The following is a 17,322-nucleotide window of genomic DNA, read 5'->3' as shown; positions in this document are numbered from 1 at the left end:
CTGGTGAGACACAACTGAAGTGAAGAGCAGTTTTAGCCAGTCCTGTCTGGTCCAGCGACGGTGGGTTTGTGCCTATAGGCGATGTTATTGCCAGTGATGTCTGGTGAGGACCTGCCTTACAACAGGCCTACAAGCCCTCAGTTCAGCATCTCTCAGCCTATTGAGGACAGTCTGAGCACTGATGGAGGGATTGTGCGTTCCTGGTGTAACTCGGGCAGTTATTGGTGCCATCCTGTATCTGTCCTGCAGGTGTGATGTTCGGATGTACCGATCCTGTGCAGGTGTTGTTACATGTGGTCTGCCACTGCGAGGAAGATCAGCTGTCCGTCCTGTCTCTTGAAAATGAAGTATTACTTCCCAGTTTAACTCCTCAGTAGAGTAACTCTTCATCATCATCAAGCCCAGTGTAACTCTTCATCATCATCAAGCCCCAGTGTTTCTCCTCAGTAGAGAAACAGTTCACCATCAAGCCCCAGTGTTTCTCCTCAGTAGAGTAACAGTTCATTATCAAGCCATAAATGGGCCCTGTGGAACAGCAGGTAGAGCGAAGCAAATACCCCATAATGACAATGCAAAAACAGGTTTTTAGAAATGCTTGCAAATTTATTACAAATAAAAAAATTGAAATACCTTATTTACATAATATTCAGACCCTTTGAGAGAGAGACAGAGAGAGAGCACATAGAGTGTACACTAGAGAGAGAGAGAGTGTACACTAGAGAGATAGAGAGAGAGCACATAGAGTGTACACTAGATAGAGAGTGAGAGAGAGTGTACACTAGAGAGAAACTGACTACAACAGGTGTCCCAGGGTCAACATTTAGAGGTCAGGGGTCAAAGGTGTTAAAGGAAGAGCGGAAGTCCCTCTCCCAGTTCCTGTCCTTCTCCTCCCTCCTGCTCTCCTCCTTCATCCCCCTCCTCCCCCTCTCCCCCCGACCCTCCTTCCCCGTCCGTCTGACTGCCTGCGGGTCTTTGGGTTGGAAGTGTGTGACCTTGGGTCGGGGTGTGGGTCCGTACCCCAGGCCTCTACTGTCCCTCTTCAGGACGGTCCGGACCGGCTGTTTATGACCCTCCCCTTCGGGCCCCAGCCCCCCTCCAGGGGTCCATCCGGAGCGCAGCATCATCTGGTAGGCGGGGGTGGAGGGGGGGAGGCAGTAGTGGGGAAGGGGGGCAGGGCGGGAGAGAGAGAACAGGTGGAGGGTGGAGGAGAGGTGTGTCTCTGGAGGAGAGGAGTAGTGGACACTGCAGACTGGGCACCACTGGGTCTGATTCTGGGTGGACTGGTTCTGATGGGTCTGGACTGCTGCTACCGCTGGGGGAGAACTGGGGGGGAGGGGGCAGAGGGAGAGGAGCAACAAGGGAGGAGAAAAATGAGTATCTCCTTGACAACAAACCTTCAATCACAGGTCTTATTTCTACACTAGGACAGGGGTAGGAGAGCCTCACATACTGCAGGACGGTGTTCCAACTAGGCACCACACCTGACCAGGTCAGGGATTGTCTATATTCACCACACCTGACCACCTGATCAGGTCAGGGATTGTCTATATTCACCACACCTGACCAGGTCAGGGATTGTCTATATTCACCACACCTGACCACCTGACCAGGTCAGGGATTGTCTATATTCACCACACCTGACCACCTGACCAGGTCAGGGATTGTCTATATTCACCACACCTGACCACCTGACCAGGTCAGGGATTGTCTATATTCACCACACCTGACCACCTGACCAGGTCAGGGATTGTCTATATTCACCACACCTGACCAGGTCAGGGATTGTCTATATTCACCACACCTGACCAGGTCAGGGATTGTCTATATTCACCACACCTGACCAGGTCAGGGATTGTCTATATTCACCACACCTGACCAGGTCAGGGATTGTCTATATTCACCACACCTGAACAGGTCAGGGATTGTCTATATTCACCACACCTGACCAGGTCAGGGATTGTCTATATTCACCACACCTGACCAGGTCAGGGATTGTCTATATTCACCACACCTGACCACCTGATCAGGTCAGGGATTGTCTATATTCACCACACCTGATCACCTGATCAGGTCAGGGATTGTCTATATTCACCACACCTGACCACCTGATCAGGTCAGGGATTGTCTATATTCACCACACCTGACCACCTGATCAGGTCAGGGATTGTCTATATTCACCACACCTGATCACCTGATCAGGTCAGGGATTGTCTATATTCACCACACCTGACCACCTGATCAGGTCAGGGATTGTCTATATTCACCACACTTGACCACCTGATCAGGTCAGGGATTGTCTATATTCACCACACCTGATCACCTGATCAGGTCAGGGATTGTCTATATTCACCACACCTGATCACCTGACCACCTGATCAGGTCAGGGATTGTCTATATTCACCACACCTGATCACCTGATCAGGTCAGGGATTGTCTATATTCACCACACCTGATCACCTGATCAGGTCAGGGATTGTCTATATTCACCACACCTGACCACCTGACCACCTGATCAGGTCAGGGATTGTCTATATTCACCACACCTGACCACCTGACCAGGTCAGGGATTGTCTATATTCACCACACCTGACCACCTGACCACCTGATCAGGTCAGGGATTGTCTATATTCACCACACCTGATCACCTGATCAGGTCAGGGATTGTCTATATTCACCACACCTGACCACCTGATCAGGTCAGGGATTGTCTATATTCACCACACCTGACCACCTGATCAGGTCAGGGATTGTCTATATTCACCACACCTGACCAGGTCAGGGATTGTCTATATTCACCACACCTGACCACCTGACCAGGTCAGGGATTGTCTATATTCATCACACCTGACCACCTGACCAGGTCAGGGATTGTCTATATTCATCACACCTGACCACCTGACCAGGTCAGGGATTGTCTATATTCACCACACCTGACCACCTGATCAGGTCAGGGATTGTCTATATTCATCACACCTGACCACCTGATCAGGTCAGGGATTGTCTATATTCATCACACCTGACCACCTGATCAGGTCAGGGATTGTCTATATTCACCACACCTGATCACCTGACCAGGTCAGGGATTGTCTATATTCACCACACCTGATCACCTGACCAGGTCAGGGATTGTCTATATTCACCACACCTGATCAGGTCAGGGATTGTCTATATTCACCACACCTGACCACCTGATCAGGTCAGGGATTGTCTATATTCATCACACCTGACCACCTGATCAGGTCAGGGATTGTCTATATTCATCACACCTGATCACCTGACCAGGTCAGGGATTGTCTATATTCACCTGGTGGATTAGATCATTAACATGAAGTGACTGCGTCAGTCTAGTCTGGTCGACTAACCTGTAGTCAGTCAGTCAGTCAGTCACTAACCTGTAGTCAGTCAGTCAGTCAGTCACTAACCTGTAGTCAGTCAGTCAGTCAGTCACTAACCTGTGATCAGTCAGTCAGTCAGTCACTAACCTGTGGTCAGTCAGTCAGTCAGTCACTAACCTGTGGTCAGTCAGTCAGTCAGTCAGTCACTAACCTGTAGTCAGTCAGTCAGTCAGTCACTAACCTGTAGTCAGTCAGTCAGTCAGTCAGTCAGTCACTAACCTGTGGTCAGTCAGTCAGTCAGTCACCAACCTGTGGTCAGTCAGTCAGTCAGTCACTAACCTGTGATCAGTCAGTCAGTCAGTCACTAACCTGTGGTCAGTCAGTCAGTCAGTCACTAACCTGTGGTCAGTCAGTCAGTCAGTCACTAACCTGTGGTCAGTCAGTCAGTCACTAACCTGTGGTCAGTCAGTAAGTCAGTCAGTAACTAACCTGTGGTCAGTCAGTCAGTCAGTCAGTCAGTCACTAACCTGTGGTCAGTCACTAACCTGTGGTCCTGGTGGTCCTGCGTCTCTCTCCTGTAATGGTTGTGTTGACCCCTCTGTCTCCCAGTCAGTCACTAACCTGTAGTCAGTCAGTCAGTCAGTCACTAACCTGTAGTCAGTCAGTCAGTCACTAACCTGTGATCAGTCAGTCAGTCAGTCAGTCACTAACCTGTGGTCAGTCAGTCAGTCAGTCACTAACCTGTAGTCAGTCAGTCAGTCAGTCACTAACCTGTAGTCAGTCAGTCAGTCAGTCAGTCAGTCACTAACCTGTGGTCAGTCAGTCAGTCAGTCACCAACCTGTGGTCAGTCAGTCAGTCAGTCACTAACCTGTGATCAGTCAGTCAGTCAGTCACTAACCTGTGGTCAGTCAGTCAGTCAGTCACTAACCTGTGGTCAGTCAGTCAGTCAGTCACTAACCTGTGGTCAGTCAGTCAGTCAGTCAGTCACTAACCTGTGGTCAGTCAGTAAGTCAGTCAGTAACTAACCTGTGGTCAGTCAGTCAGTCAGTCAGTCAGTCAGTCACTAACCTGTGGTCAGTCACTAACCTGTGGTCCTGGTGGTCCTGCGTCTCTCTCCTGTAATGGTTGTGTTGACCCCTCTGTCTCCCAGTCAGTCACTAACCTGTAGTCAGTCAGTCAGTCAGTCACTAACCTGTAGTCAGTCAGTCAGTCAGTCACTAACCTGTGATCAGTCAGTCAGTCAGTCAGTCACTAACCTGTGGTCAGTCAGTCAGTCAGTCACTAACCTGTAGTCAGTCAGTCAGTCAGTCAGTCAGTCACTAACCTGTGGTCAGTCAGTCAGTCAGTCACTAACCTGTGGTCAGTCAGTAAGTCAGTCAGTCACTAACCTGTGGTCAGTCAGTCAGTCAGTCAGTCAGTAACCTGTGGTCAGTCAGTCAGTCACTAACCTGTGGTCCTGGTGGTCCTGCGTCTCTCTCCTGTAATGGTTGTGTTGACCCCTCTGTCTCCCAGTCAGTCACTAACCTGTGGTCCTGGTGGTCCTGCGTCTCTCTCCTGTAATGGTTGTGTTGACCCCTCTGTCTCCCAGTCAGTCACTAACCTGTGGTCCTGGTGGTCCTGCGTCTCTCTCCTGTAATGGTTGTGTTGACCCCTCTGTCTCCCAGTCAGTCACTAACCTGTGGTCCTGGTGGTCCTGCGTCTCTCTCCTGTAATGGTTGTGTTGACCCCTCTGTCTCCCAGTCAGTCACTAACCTGTGGTCCTGGTGGTCCTGCGTCTCTCTCCTGTAATGGTTGTGTTGACCCCTCTGTCTCCCAGTCAGTCACTAACCTGTGGTCCTGGTGGTCCTGCGTCTCTCTCCTGTAATGGTTGTGTTGACCCCTCTGTCTCCCAGTCAGTCACTAACCTGTGGTCCTGGTGGTCCTGCGTCTCTCTCCTGTAATGGTTGTGTTGACCCCTCTGTCTCCCAGTCAGTCACTAACCTGTGGTCCTGGTGGTCCTGCGTCTCTCTCCTGTAATGGTTGTGTTGACCCCTCTGTCTCCCAGTCAGTCACTAACCTGTGGTCCTGGTGGTCCTGCGTCTCTCTCCTGTAATGGTTGTGTTGACCCCTCTGTCTCCCAGTCAGTCACTAACCTGTGGTCCTGGTGGTCCTGCGTCTCTCTCCTGTAATGGTTGTGTTGACCCCTCTGTCTCCCAGTCAGTCACTAACCTGTGGTCCTGGTGGTCCTGCGTCTCTCTCCTGTAATGGTTGTGTTGACCCCTCTGTCTCCCAGTCAGTCACTAACCTGTGGTCCTGGTGGTCCTGCGTCTCTCTCCTGTAATGGTTGTGTTGACCCCTCTGTCTCCCAGTCAGTCACTAACCTGTGGTCCTGGTGGTCCTGCGTCTCTCTCCTGTAATGGTTGTGTTGACCCCTCTGTCTCCCAGTCAGTCACTAACCTGTGGTCCTGGTGGTCCTGCGTCTCTCTCCTGTAATGGTTGTGTTGACCCCTCTGTCTCCCAGTCAGTCACTAACCTGTGGTCCTGGTGGTCCTGCGTCTCTCTCCTGTAATGGTTGTGTTGACCCCTCTGTCTCCCAGTCAGTCACTAACCTGTGGTCCTGGTGGTCCTGCGTCTCTCTCCTGTAATGGTTGTGTTGACCCCTCTGTCTCCCAGTCAGTCACTAACCTGTGGTCCTGGTGGTCCTGCGTCTCTCTCCTGTAATGGTTGTGTTGACCCCTCTGTCTCCCAGTCAGTAACTGACCTGTGGTCAGTCAGTCAGTCAGTCAGTCACTAACCTGTGGTCAGTCAGTAAGTCAGTCAGTCAGTCACTAACCTGTAGTCAGTCAGTCAGTCACTAACCTGTGGTCCTGGTGGTCCTGCGTCTCTCTCCTGTAATGGTTGTGTTGACCCCTCTGTCTCCCAGGCCGGTCACAGTCCTGCGGAGACCCGTAGTGGTCCAGTTCCTCTAGGACCCCGCTATGCCCCGCCATCCTAGCCAGCTCCCTGGCGTCCCGGCCCTGCGTGTCTACCACGCCCACCCACGCCGCCCCCTGCTGGAGGAGGAGCCTAACGACACCCCGCTGCCCTGCCGCCGCTGCACACATCACACCTGTCCACCACCAGCTGTCCTGGAGAGAGGGAGAGAGAGACAGAGAGACAGAGAGAGAGAGAGAGAGACAGAGAGACAGAGAGAGAGACGGGGAGAGAGACGGGGAGAGAGTCAGGGAGAGAAAGAGGAGATGGAGAGAGAGAGAGAGAGAGGGGGGGGGGGGGAAGTTGGGGAGAGAAAGAGGAGATGGAAATAGAGACATTAAGAAGGATGTGTAGAGAACATTTTGGTCATGTAGCAGACACTCCTCAGTAAAGCAGCTTTCAGCTAAGTCCGTGTTAGTAAGAGGGAAACAGGAAGGAGGTTGGTTCGAGCACAGCGGGAAGTAGGTTGGTTCGAGGGCACTGGGAAGGAGGTTGGTTCGAGGGCAATGGGAAGGAGGTTGGTTCGAGGGCACGGGAAGGAGGTTGGTTCGAGGGCAATGGGAAGGAGGTTGGTTCGAGGGAAACGGGAAGGAGGTTGGTTCGAGGGAAACGGGAAGGAGGTTGGTTCGAGGGAAACGGGAAGGAGGTTGGTTCGAGGGAAACGGGAAGGAGGTTGGTTCGAGGGAAACGGGAAGGAGGTTGGTTCGAGGGCAACAGGAAGGAGGTTGGTTCGAGGGAAACAGAGAGGTTGGTTCGAGGGAAACAGGAAGGAGGTTGGTTCGAGGGAAACAGGAAGGAGGTTGGTTCGAGGGCAACAGGAAGGAGGTTGGTTCGAGGGCACTGGGAAGGAGGTTGGTTCGAGGGCACTGGGAAGGAGGTTGGTTCGAGGGCACTGGGAAGGAGGTTGGTTCGAGGGCACTGGGAAGGAGGTTGGTTCGAGGGCACTGGGAAGGAGGTTGGTTTCGAGGGCACTGGGAAGGAGGTTGGTTTCGAGGGCACTGGGAAGGAGGTTGGTTTCGAGGGCACTGGGAAGGAGGTTGGTTCGAGCGCGACGGGAAGGAAGTTGGTTCGAAGGCACCGGGAAGGAGGTTGGTTCGAAGGCACCGGGAAGGAGGTTGGTTCGAGCGCAACAGGAAGGAGGTTGGTTCGAGCGCAACAGGAAGGAGGTTGGTTCGAGGCAACAGGAAGGAGGTTGGTTCGAGGCAACAGGAAGGAGGTTGGTTCGAGGCAACAGGAAGGAGGTTGGTTCGAGGCAACAGGAAGGAGGTTGGTTCGGGGCAACAGGAAGGAGGTTGGTTGGGGCAACAGGAAGGAGGTTGGTTGGGGCAACAGGAAGGAGGTTGGTTGGGGCAACAGGAAGGAGGTTGGTTCGGGGGCAACAGGAAGGAGGTTGGTTGCGGCAACAGGAAGGAGGTTGGTTGGGGGCAACAGGAAGGAGGTTGGTTCTAACACAACAGGAAGGAGGTTGGTTGGGGGCTACAGGAAGGAGGTTGGTTGGGGGCAACAGGAAGGAGGTTGGTTGGGGGCAACAGGAAGGAGGTTGGTTGGGGGCAACAGGAAGGAGGTTGGTTGGGGGCAACAGGAAGGAGGTTGGTTGGGGACAACAGGAAGGAGGTTGGTTGGGGCAACAGGAAAGAGGTTTGTTGGGGGCAACAGGAAGGAGGTTGGTTCTAACGCAACAGGAAGGAGGTTGGTTGGGGGCAACAGGAAGGAGGTTGGTAGAGGGCAACAGGAAGGAGGTTGGTTCGAGTGCAACAGGAAGGAGGTTGGTTCGAGTGCAACAGGAAGGAGGTTTGTTCGAGTGCAACAGGAAGGAGGTTTGTTCGAGTGCAACAGGAAGGAGGTTGGTTCGAGTGCAACAGAAAGGAGGTTGGTTCGAGCGCAACAGGAAGGAGGTTTGTTCTAATGCAACAGGAAGGAGGTTGGTTTGAGGGCATGTTAGCGTTTTAAAGGGGAAACAGGACTGAAGGCTAAAAGTTTGCGGTAGGTTGTTCCAATCAATAAAATCAAAACCTTGAAACCTGATAATATATTTTCACTTGACTCCACCAGACAATAAACACATCCTAAGAGCTCTGAACATGTCGTCATGGAGCTTTTTTTAAATCGAACCTGTGAAATAGATGCATTTAGAACCATGTATTAGATCATTATTCAAATTGAATACAAGCCGTGAATTGAGTACTTGACCTACTGGCATCCTGATGTAGTGAGTTTGGCTCCTCCTGATGAGGTAGTTCTGCCTGGGACTTCAAAAGTAATCAGGGTAACGGGGTCAAAGAGGGGGAATTCCTCTTGTTCTAATGGTCAGGACACTGAGGGGATTTGATTAACCTGCCCCCAGGTTGAACCGGGGCTATGGTCTAATGGTCAGGACACTGAGGGGATTTGATTAACCTGCCCCCAGGTTGAACCGGGGCTATGGTCTAATGGTCAGAACACTGAGGGGATTTGATTAACCTGCCCCCAGGTTGAACCGGGGCTATGGTCTAATGGTCAGGACACTGAGGTGATCTGATTAAACTGGCCCAGGTTGAACCGGGGCTATGGTCTAATGGTCAGGACACTGAAGGGATTTGATTAACCTGCCCCCAGGTTGAACCGGGGCTATGGTCTAATGGTCAGGACACTGAGGGGATTTGATTAACCTGCCCCAGGTTGAACCGGGGCTATGGTCTAATGGTCAGGACACTGAGGGGATTTGATTAACCTGCCCCCAGGTTGAACCGGGGCTATGGTCAGGACACTGAGGTGATCTGATTAACCTGCCCCCAGGTTGAACCGGGGCTATGGTCTAATGGTCAGGACACTGAGGTGATCTGATTAAACTGGCCCAGGTTGAACCGGGGCTATGGTCTAATGGTCAGGACACTGAGGTGATCTGATTAAACTGCCCCAGGTTGAACCGGGGCTATGGTCTAATGGTCAGGACACTGAGGTGATCTGATTAACCTGCCCCCAGGTTGAACCGGGGCTATGGTCTAATGGTCAGGACACTGAGGTGAACTGATTAAACTGCCCCAGGTTGAACCGGGGCTATGGTCTAATGGTCAGGACACTGAGGGGATTTGATTAACCTGCCCCAGGTTGAACCGGGGCTATGGTCAGGACACTGAGGTGATCTGATTAACCTGCCCCCAGGTTGAACCGGGGCTATGGTCTAATGGTCAGAACACTGAGGTGATTTGATTAAACTGCCCCAGGTTGAACCGGGCTATGGCCTGTCGCGCGACTGGGTGAAACCGGTGAGGGAGGTGCGCCCTGCTCAAATTGAACAGTAATCTTAAAATATATGTAAGACACTTTGGAGGCTGCTGAGGAGAGAACGGCTCATAATAATTGCCGGAACGGAGCAAATGGAATGGCATCCAACACATGGAAACCATGGAAACCGTGTGTGTGATGTATTGTCTAACATTCCCACTGATTCCGCTCCAGCCTTCACCACAAGCCCGTTCTCCCTAATTCAGGAGAAACCATGGAAACCGTGTGTGTGATGTCATGTCTAACATTCCCACTGATTCCGCTCCAGCCTTCACCACAAGCCCGTTCTCCCTAATTCAGGAGAAACCATGGAAACCGTGTGTGTGATGTCATGTCTAACATTCCCACTGATTCCGCTCCAGCCTTCACCACAAGCCCTTTCTCCCTAATTCAGGAGTCACCAACTTCCCGAGGTAAAAATACTACACTTTCAGGCAAATAAACCATTTTTATCAAAAGCCCCACTTCAGCATGTGAAAACACAGCATCCTCTACTCATTAGTCTACATGCATCGCCTAGGTCACTTTTTGTTTTGAGCCATCTTCTCCGTGGGCTTTGAACGGGGCACCTGGCTCACGCCCGGGAAGCAGCCCGGTGATAAAAACTAAAATCACTTTTCACTCCGCCAACGCGGTCTAGTAATCCATTCTCTTACTTGGTTTCTCCCCGTGGGAGACCCAGGTTCAGATCCCTCCTGTTACCTACTCCCTGTGGTTCAGATCCCTCCTGTTACCTACTCCCCGTGGTTCAGATCCCTCCTGTTACCTACTCCCCGTGGTTCAGATCCCTCCTGTTACCTACTCCCCGTGGTTCAGATCCCTCCTGTTACCTACTCCCCGTGGTTCAGATCCCTACTGTTACCTACTCCCCGTGGTTCAGATCCCTCCTGTTACCTACTCCCCGTGGTTCAGATCCCTCCTGTTACCTACTCCCCGTGGTTCAGATCCCTCCTGTTACCTACTCCCCGTGGTTCAGATCCCTCCTGTTACCTACTCCCCGTGGTTCAGATCCCTCCTGTTACTTACTCCCCGTGGTTCAGATCCCTCCTGTTACCTACTCCCCGTGGTTCAGATCCCTCCATTTACCTACTCCCCGTGGTTCAGATCCCTCCTGTTACCTACTCCCCGTGGTTCAGATCCCTCCTGTTACCTACTCCCCGTGGTTCAGATCCCTCCTGTTACCTACTCCCCGTGGTTCAGATCCCTCCTGTTACCTACTCCCCGTGGTTCAGATCCCTCCTGTTACCTACTCCCCGTGGTTCAGATCCCTCCTGTTACCTACTCCCCGTGGTTCAGATCCCTCCTGTTACCTACTCCCCGTGGGAGACCCAGGTTCAGATCCTGTTACCTACCTGGAAGTTGACATCCACCCCCCGGGACAGCAGGCCTCTCACCCCAGACAGGTCTCCTTCCTGGGCACAACGCAGCAGTCTTAGCCCCTCCAGTTCTGTGGTAGTACTGGTGGTGTTAGCCTGCTGCCTGCTAGCCTGTGGGAAAGAATACATGTACTTTAGTTACATTTTGGTCAATCAGCAGATGGCCAATCAGCAGATGGCCAATCAGCAGATGCTTCACTGGTGCATCTAGAGTGTGCAAAGCTGTCATGGCAAAGAGTGGCTACTTTGAAGAAACTCAAACATAAAATATATTTTGATTTGTTTAACACTTTTTTTGGTTACTACATGATTCCATCAGTGTTATTTCATAGTGTTGATGTCTTCAATAGTATTCTACAATGTAGAAGATAGTACAAATTAAGAAAAACACTGGAATGAGTAGGTGTCAACTGTTGACTGGTACTGTGTATATATACTGAGGAAATACTTTATTTTTTAAATCATACATGTCATGATCATAGATGATGTAGCTACTAGGCTATATTTGTTGTGTTTGTGGTACCTGGACGTGCTGCCCCGCTCTTCTCCCCCTGCGGTTCTCTCTCCCCCTCTGCTCCATTCCTCGTCTCTCCTCTCCATCCCCTTCTTCTATGAGGCTTTGATAGAAGCGCCGTGCCTCCTCTCCTCCGAGGGTGCTGGGTTGAGGTCCGGTGGCTGCGCCTGCGTTTCCCGACCACAGCAGCTCTTCTTCTCGGGCCGGGGTGAAGTAGCTTAGAGAGCTCATGTCTGGGACCGGTTGGTGGTCGGCGGCGCTGGAATAGCTAGCTGACCGCTAGACAGACTAGTAACGTTACAGTCACCTAAAACACAGTTGACCAGTCGGATAGTGACTAGATTTATGTAAACGAGGTAACTAACGTTCGTTAATCACTTTTCTGGAGTCTGGAAATGTCGGTGTAAGGTTATTTTTTCTTCATACAGCTAATTAACTACAGTGGCTAACTCAATGACTAGTCTAATTCCTCCATCGTATTGTTACTTTTAGTAAGTAGCTAAGTGTATGATAATAGGCTAGCTGGCTGTGACTTATCAACCAGAATTAGCAATGGGCAGCTAGCAAGCTAGCACACTGAATTTAACGTTAGGTACCTAGATATTTAACAAAAAGTTTATATATATATATATATATATATATATATATATATATATAACAAAAAGTTTACTTATATATTTAACAAAACGTTTATTTCTCTATATAAAATAAAGAGTGTAAATGTAAAAAATACTATCAAAATAGTTAGTTCCCTACCCGAGGTAACGTGCCTCCATCTTTGTTGTTGTTGGTTTGCGACGTCATGTCCACTATTTTCTACGTCACGCGTCTCCACATTGCCCCCTGCTGACCGGAGTTGGTAACGCAGCAAAAGTCCTTTTAGGACACGATTTTACATTAATTCAAGTCAAAAGAAAATTAACACATAGGTCTATAATAGCGCGCCTAAACGGTGTACCAGTCGATATTAAATATTGGTGTTCCACATTTTATTGATATTCAGACCAAAATATGTTGCATTAATCAAATAATTTTTTACTGAACGAAAAAATATGCATGCAACATGGAAAAATGTCGACGATTATACTGAGTTACAGTTCATGTAAGGAAATCAGTCAATTGAAATAAATTCATTAGGCCCTAATCTATGGATTTCACATGACGGACATAGGCCTACCCATTGGGCAACCAGGCCAATCCAATCAGAATGAGTTTTTCCCCCAAAAAGGGCTTTATTATAGACAGAAATACTCCCCTGTTTCATCAGCTGTCTGGGTGACTGGTCTCAAGAAGCCGTATGTGGAGATCCTGTGCTGGCGTGGTTACACGTGGTCTACGGGTGTGAGGCCGGTTGGATGTACTGCCAAATTCTCTAAAACGGCATCGGCATCGGCTTAATGGCAGATAAATGAATACTACATTCTCTGGCAACAGCTCTGGTGGACATTCCTGCAGTGTCATCATGCTAATTACACGCTCCTTCAAGAAGTTGACACATCTGTGGCATTGTGTTTTGTGACAAAACTGCACATTAGAGTGTCCTTTTATTGTCCCCCAGCACAAGGTGCACCTGTGTAATGACCATGATGTTTAATCAGCATCTTGACATGCCACACCTGGATGGATTATTTTAACAAAGTATAAATAATCACTAACAGGGATGTAAACAAATTTGTGCACAACATTATAGAGCTTTATGTGCCGTATGGAACATTTCTGGGATCTTTTATTTCAGCTCATGAAACATGGGACCAACACTTTACATGTTTTGTTCATATTTTTCTTCAGTGTAAAATCAGCGCCTGTGTTTTCTCTGACATGGTGGAATAACATTGATGGAAACATTCATGAGGTTGTGAATGTTTTTGTATGTTAACAACTTATCAATGTTATCATAACTAAGAGCGTTGTATTTGGTACAAATCATTCCTTTAAGTACAAGACCTCAGTCTGGTAATAAAGGATGTGGCTGTTGAGCTAGTAGCTAGAGGAAAATAGTAAACTAGGCACAAAACCTCAGTCTGGTAATAAAGGATGTGGCTGTTGAGCTAGTAGCTAGAGGAAAATAGTAAACTAGGTACAAGACCTCAGTCTGGTAATAAAGGATGTGGCTGTTGAGCTAGTAACTAGAGGAAAATAGTAAACTAGGCACAAACTGGTTGAATCAATGTTGTTTCAACGTAATTTAGTCAACAAATTGTGACATGGAATCGACGTGGAAAATACATTGGATTTCCAAAAAGTCGCCAACGTAAACTATTGTTTCGACAGTGAAATTTCAACCATGGGATTGTCATCATAGTAACCAACGTTTAACAGACAAAACCGTGTATAAAATACAGTGCCTTTTGAAATGACTCATTTCACATTTTGTTTCATAAGTATTCAGCCTAAATGAGTTCAGGAGTGAAAGTTCCCGAGTGGCGCAGTGGTCTGAGGCTCTGCATCTCAGTGCGAGAGGCGTCACTACACTCCCTGGTTCGAATCCAGGTTGCATCACATCCGGCCATGATCGGAGGTGCCGTCAGTTTGTAACTAAATAAATATAAATATAAAAACTGTGGCTGAACAAATCGCATAATAAGGTACATGGACTCTGTGTGAAATAATAGGGGTTGATGTGATCTTTGAATGACTAATCCCTTCCTCTGTCCCCCATACATCCATACATAGAGCATCTGTAAGGTCCCTCAGTCTAGTAGTGAATGACTAACCCTTCCTCTGTCCCCCATAAGTACAGCATCTGTAAGTTCCCTCAGTCTAGTAGTGAATGACTAACCCTTCCTCTGTCCCCCATACATCCATACATACAACATCTGGAAGGTCCCTCAGTCTAGTAGTGAATGACTAACCCTTCCTCTGTCCCCCATACATCCATACATACAGCATCTGTAAGGTCCCTCAGTCTAGTAGTGAATGACTAATCCCTTCCTCAGTCCCCCATACATACAACATCTGTAAGGTCCCTCAGTCTAGTAGTGAATGACTAATCCCTTCCTCAGTCCCCCATACATACAACATCTGTAAGGTCCCTCAGTCTAGTAGTGAATGACTAACCCTTCCTCAGTCCCCCATACATACAGCATCTGTAAGGTCCCTCAGTCTAGTAGTGAATGACTAACCCTTCCTCTGTCATACATACAACATCTGTAAGGTCCCTCAGTCAAGTAGTGAATGACTAATCCTTCCTCTGTCATACATACAACATCTGTAAGGTCCCTCAGTCTAGTAGTGAATGACTAACCCTTCCTCTGTCCCCCATAAGTACAGCATCTGTAAGTTCCCTCAGTCTAGTAGTGAATGACTAACCCTTCCTCTGTCCCCCATACATCCATACATACAACATCTGGAAGGTCCCTCAGTCTAGTAGTGAATGACTAACCCTTCCTCTGTCCCCCATACATCCATACATACAGCATCTGTAAGGTCCCTCAGTCTAGTAGTGAATGACTAATCCCTTCCTCAGTCCCCCATACATACAACATCTGTAAGGTCCCTCAGTCTAGTAGTGAATGACTAATCCCTTCCTCAGTCCCCCATACATACAACATCTGTAAGGTCCCTCAGTCTAGTAGTGAATGACTAACCCTTCCTCAGTCCCCCATACATACAGCATCTGTAAGGTCCCTCAGTCTAGTAGTGAATGACTAACCCTTCCTCTGTCATACATACAACATCTATAAGGTCCCTCAGTCTAGTAGTGAATGACTGACCCTTCCTCAGTCCCCCATACATTCAGCATCTGGAAGGTCCCTCAGTCTAGTAGTGAATGACTAACCCTTCCTCAGTCCCCCATACATACAACATCTGTAAGGTCCCTCAGTCTAGTAGTGAATGACTAATCCCTTCCACAGTCCCCCATACATACAACATCTGTAAGGTCCCTCAATCTAGTAGTGAATGACTAACCCTTCCTCTGTCCCCCATACATACAACATCTGTAAGGTCCCTCAGTCTAGTAGTGAATGACTAACCCTTCCTCTGTCCCCCATACATACAACATCTGTAAGGTCCCTCAGTCTAGTAGTGAATGACTAACCCTTCCTCTGTCCCCCATACATACAGCATCTGTAAGGTCCCTCAGTCTAGTAGTGAATGACTAACCCTTCCTCTGTCCCTCAGTCTAGTAGTGAATGACTAACCCTTCCTCTGTCCCCTATTCAGCATCTGTAAGGTCCCTCAGTCTAGTAGTGAATGACTAACCCTTCCTCTGTCCCCTCAGTCTAGTAGTGAATGACTAACCCTTCCTCTGTCCCCTATTCAGCATCTGTAAGGTCCCTCAGTCTAGTAGTGAATGACTAACCCTTCCTCTGTCCCCCATACATACAGCATCTGTAAGGTCCCTCAGTCTAGTAGTGAATGACTAACCCTTCCTCTGTCCCCTCAGTCTAGTAGTGAATGACTAACCCTTCCTCTGTCCCCTATTCAGCATCTGTAAGGTCCCTCAGTCTAGTAGTGAATGACTAACCCTTCCTCTGTCCCCCATACATACAACATCTGTAAGGTCCCTCAGTCAAGTATTGAATTTCAAGCACAGATTCAGCTACAAAGACGAGGGAGCTTTCGAAGTTCTCATTATAAAATAATGTGGTGCACTTAGGGCAGTGATAGGTAGATGGGTAACAATAATAAATGTTATTGGGGAAAAATGCACCAAATTATTTTTTTTTCAATCTTCAACATAGAAATGCTACCAAAAATAATTTACTGAAACTCGAGACAAATGACGGAGTCACCTGTGATTCGCCAAATGACATTTTGAAAGAGGAAGTAAAGTACTTTAATGTTTTCATTTCAGTCTCCTGCAACTCCTCTAACCGACGCTAATTGTATGGATTTTCCCCCTCCTATTAATAATGTAAAACTAACAGCTGTACAGAAAGACTCATGTGATTAAATTACAGAAGAGGAACTTCTTGATGCTATTAAAGCCTCTAATAAATCTGGGAACATTTACAGGTCCCGTTTTTTTTTTTTTTTCAAACTTTTCGTTGATGTACTCAGAGGTCCATTATTAGCGTGTTTTAACCACTCCTATACAAATAGATGATCAGATACTCCACAAGAAGGTCTGATTTCAATATGCCTTGTCCTTGTGTGTAGATTGATGAGGGGAGAATTAAAAACATATTAGAATACGGCTGAAACGTAACAAAATGTGGTAAAACTTTAAAATGGCCTGAGTACTTCCTGAATACACTGCACCTCCTTTAAATGATATAATCATTTACATTCAGCAATATCCAAATCATACAATGAAAGACGGGAGGTTTTATACTTGTATTTACATAATCGACACTCATAATCTAAACAAAATACCTATTTGCCCTTTTTAAAAAAAAATCTGATTTAGGACATGATCATATCTCGAGATGAAAACACCACAGTAGCAAAGTCTCTATCTTAGAATAAGGTCGTATTTTACCACAACATTCCGCAAGTGTCATTTGTCATGAAATGTCCTCTTGGATCGCTGAGATTAGGATGTGTACTTATCTATTTCATAATTATAATTATTTAAAAAAAAGTTTTTATCAGATATTATGCATTTTACCACAACATTCCTCAAGTGTCATTTGTCATGAAATGTCCTCTTGGATCGCTGAGATCAGGATGTGTACTTATCTATTTCATAATTATAATTATTTAAAAAAAAGTTTTTATCAGATATTATGCATTTTACGTTCTAATTACCATAACAGTTATAAACTAATCCATTTCTAATATATATATATTTTTTTACATTGCTCTTGTCATGTGAAGGTCTGAGTTAAATAACACTGAAAATAAACATGTTTAAAATTAAATCAGACTTTTTTTTCCCAACATGTCCACAGACACTGTGTTTGTACATAATAAATATTATAGTATAATGTAAAC

The 17,322-nt window shown here is 47.8% G+C and overlaps 1 protein-coding gene across 2 annotated transcripts; it reads right to left on the bottom strand.

The window, feature by feature from the left end:
- Window positions 1-764: 764 nt before the first annotated feature.
- Window positions 765-12,291, bottom strand: LOC139424268 (G patch domain and ankyrin repeat-containing protein 1-like). Of its 2 annotated transcripts, XM_071175959.1 has the most exons (5): window positions 12,199-12,291; window positions 11,452-11,749; window positions 10,905-11,039; window positions 6,175-6,443; window positions 765-1,323 (listed from the first exon to the last, which is right to left on the bottom strand). In XM_071175959.1, the coding sequence occupies exons 2-5, from the start codon at window positions 11,671-11,673 to the stop codon at window positions 828-830; spliced, it is 1,122 nt and encodes a 373-aa protein (XP_071032060.1). In that variant the 5' UTR covers window positions 11,674-11,749; window positions 12,199-12,291; the 3' UTR covers window positions 765-827. The 2 variants fall into 2 exon arrangements, with proteins under 2 accessions (XP_071032060.1, XP_071032059.1); XM_071175958.1 differs by lacking the exon at window positions 12,199-12,291 and having other exon boundaries at window positions 11,452-11,882.
- Between the last annotated feature and the right edge of the window lie 5,031 nt (window positions 12,292-17,322).

The sequence above is a fragment of the Oncorhynchus clarkii genome, chromosome 13 (assembly GCF_045791955.1).
Source record: "Oncorhynchus clarkii lewisi isolate Uvic-CL-2024 chromosome 13, UVic_Ocla_1.0, whole genome shotgun sequence".
Lineage (NCBI taxonomy): Eukaryota > Metazoa > Chordata > Actinopteri > Salmoniformes > Salmonidae > Oncorhynchus > Oncorhynchus clarkii.
Note: the sequence above shows the minus strand (reverse complement) of the source record. Positions and strands in the feature narration are given on the sequence as shown.

Bases quoted from the DNA above. Each gene is read 5' to 3' on its own strand.
- LOC139424268 (XM_071175959.1), bottom strand. From the start codon at position 11,673: ATGAGCTCTCTAAGCTACTTCACCCCGGCCCGAGAAGAAGAGCTGCTG. The intron at 11,040-11,451 runs GTACCACAAACA...TCTTTCCCACAG, and splicing joins GAGCGGGGCAGCACGTCCAG to GCTAGCAGGCAGCAGGCTAA. The intron at 1,324-6,174 runs GTTAGTGACTGA...CCTCCCCCCCAG, and splicing joins CAGGACCACCAGGACCACAG to TTCTCCCCCAGCGGTAGCAG.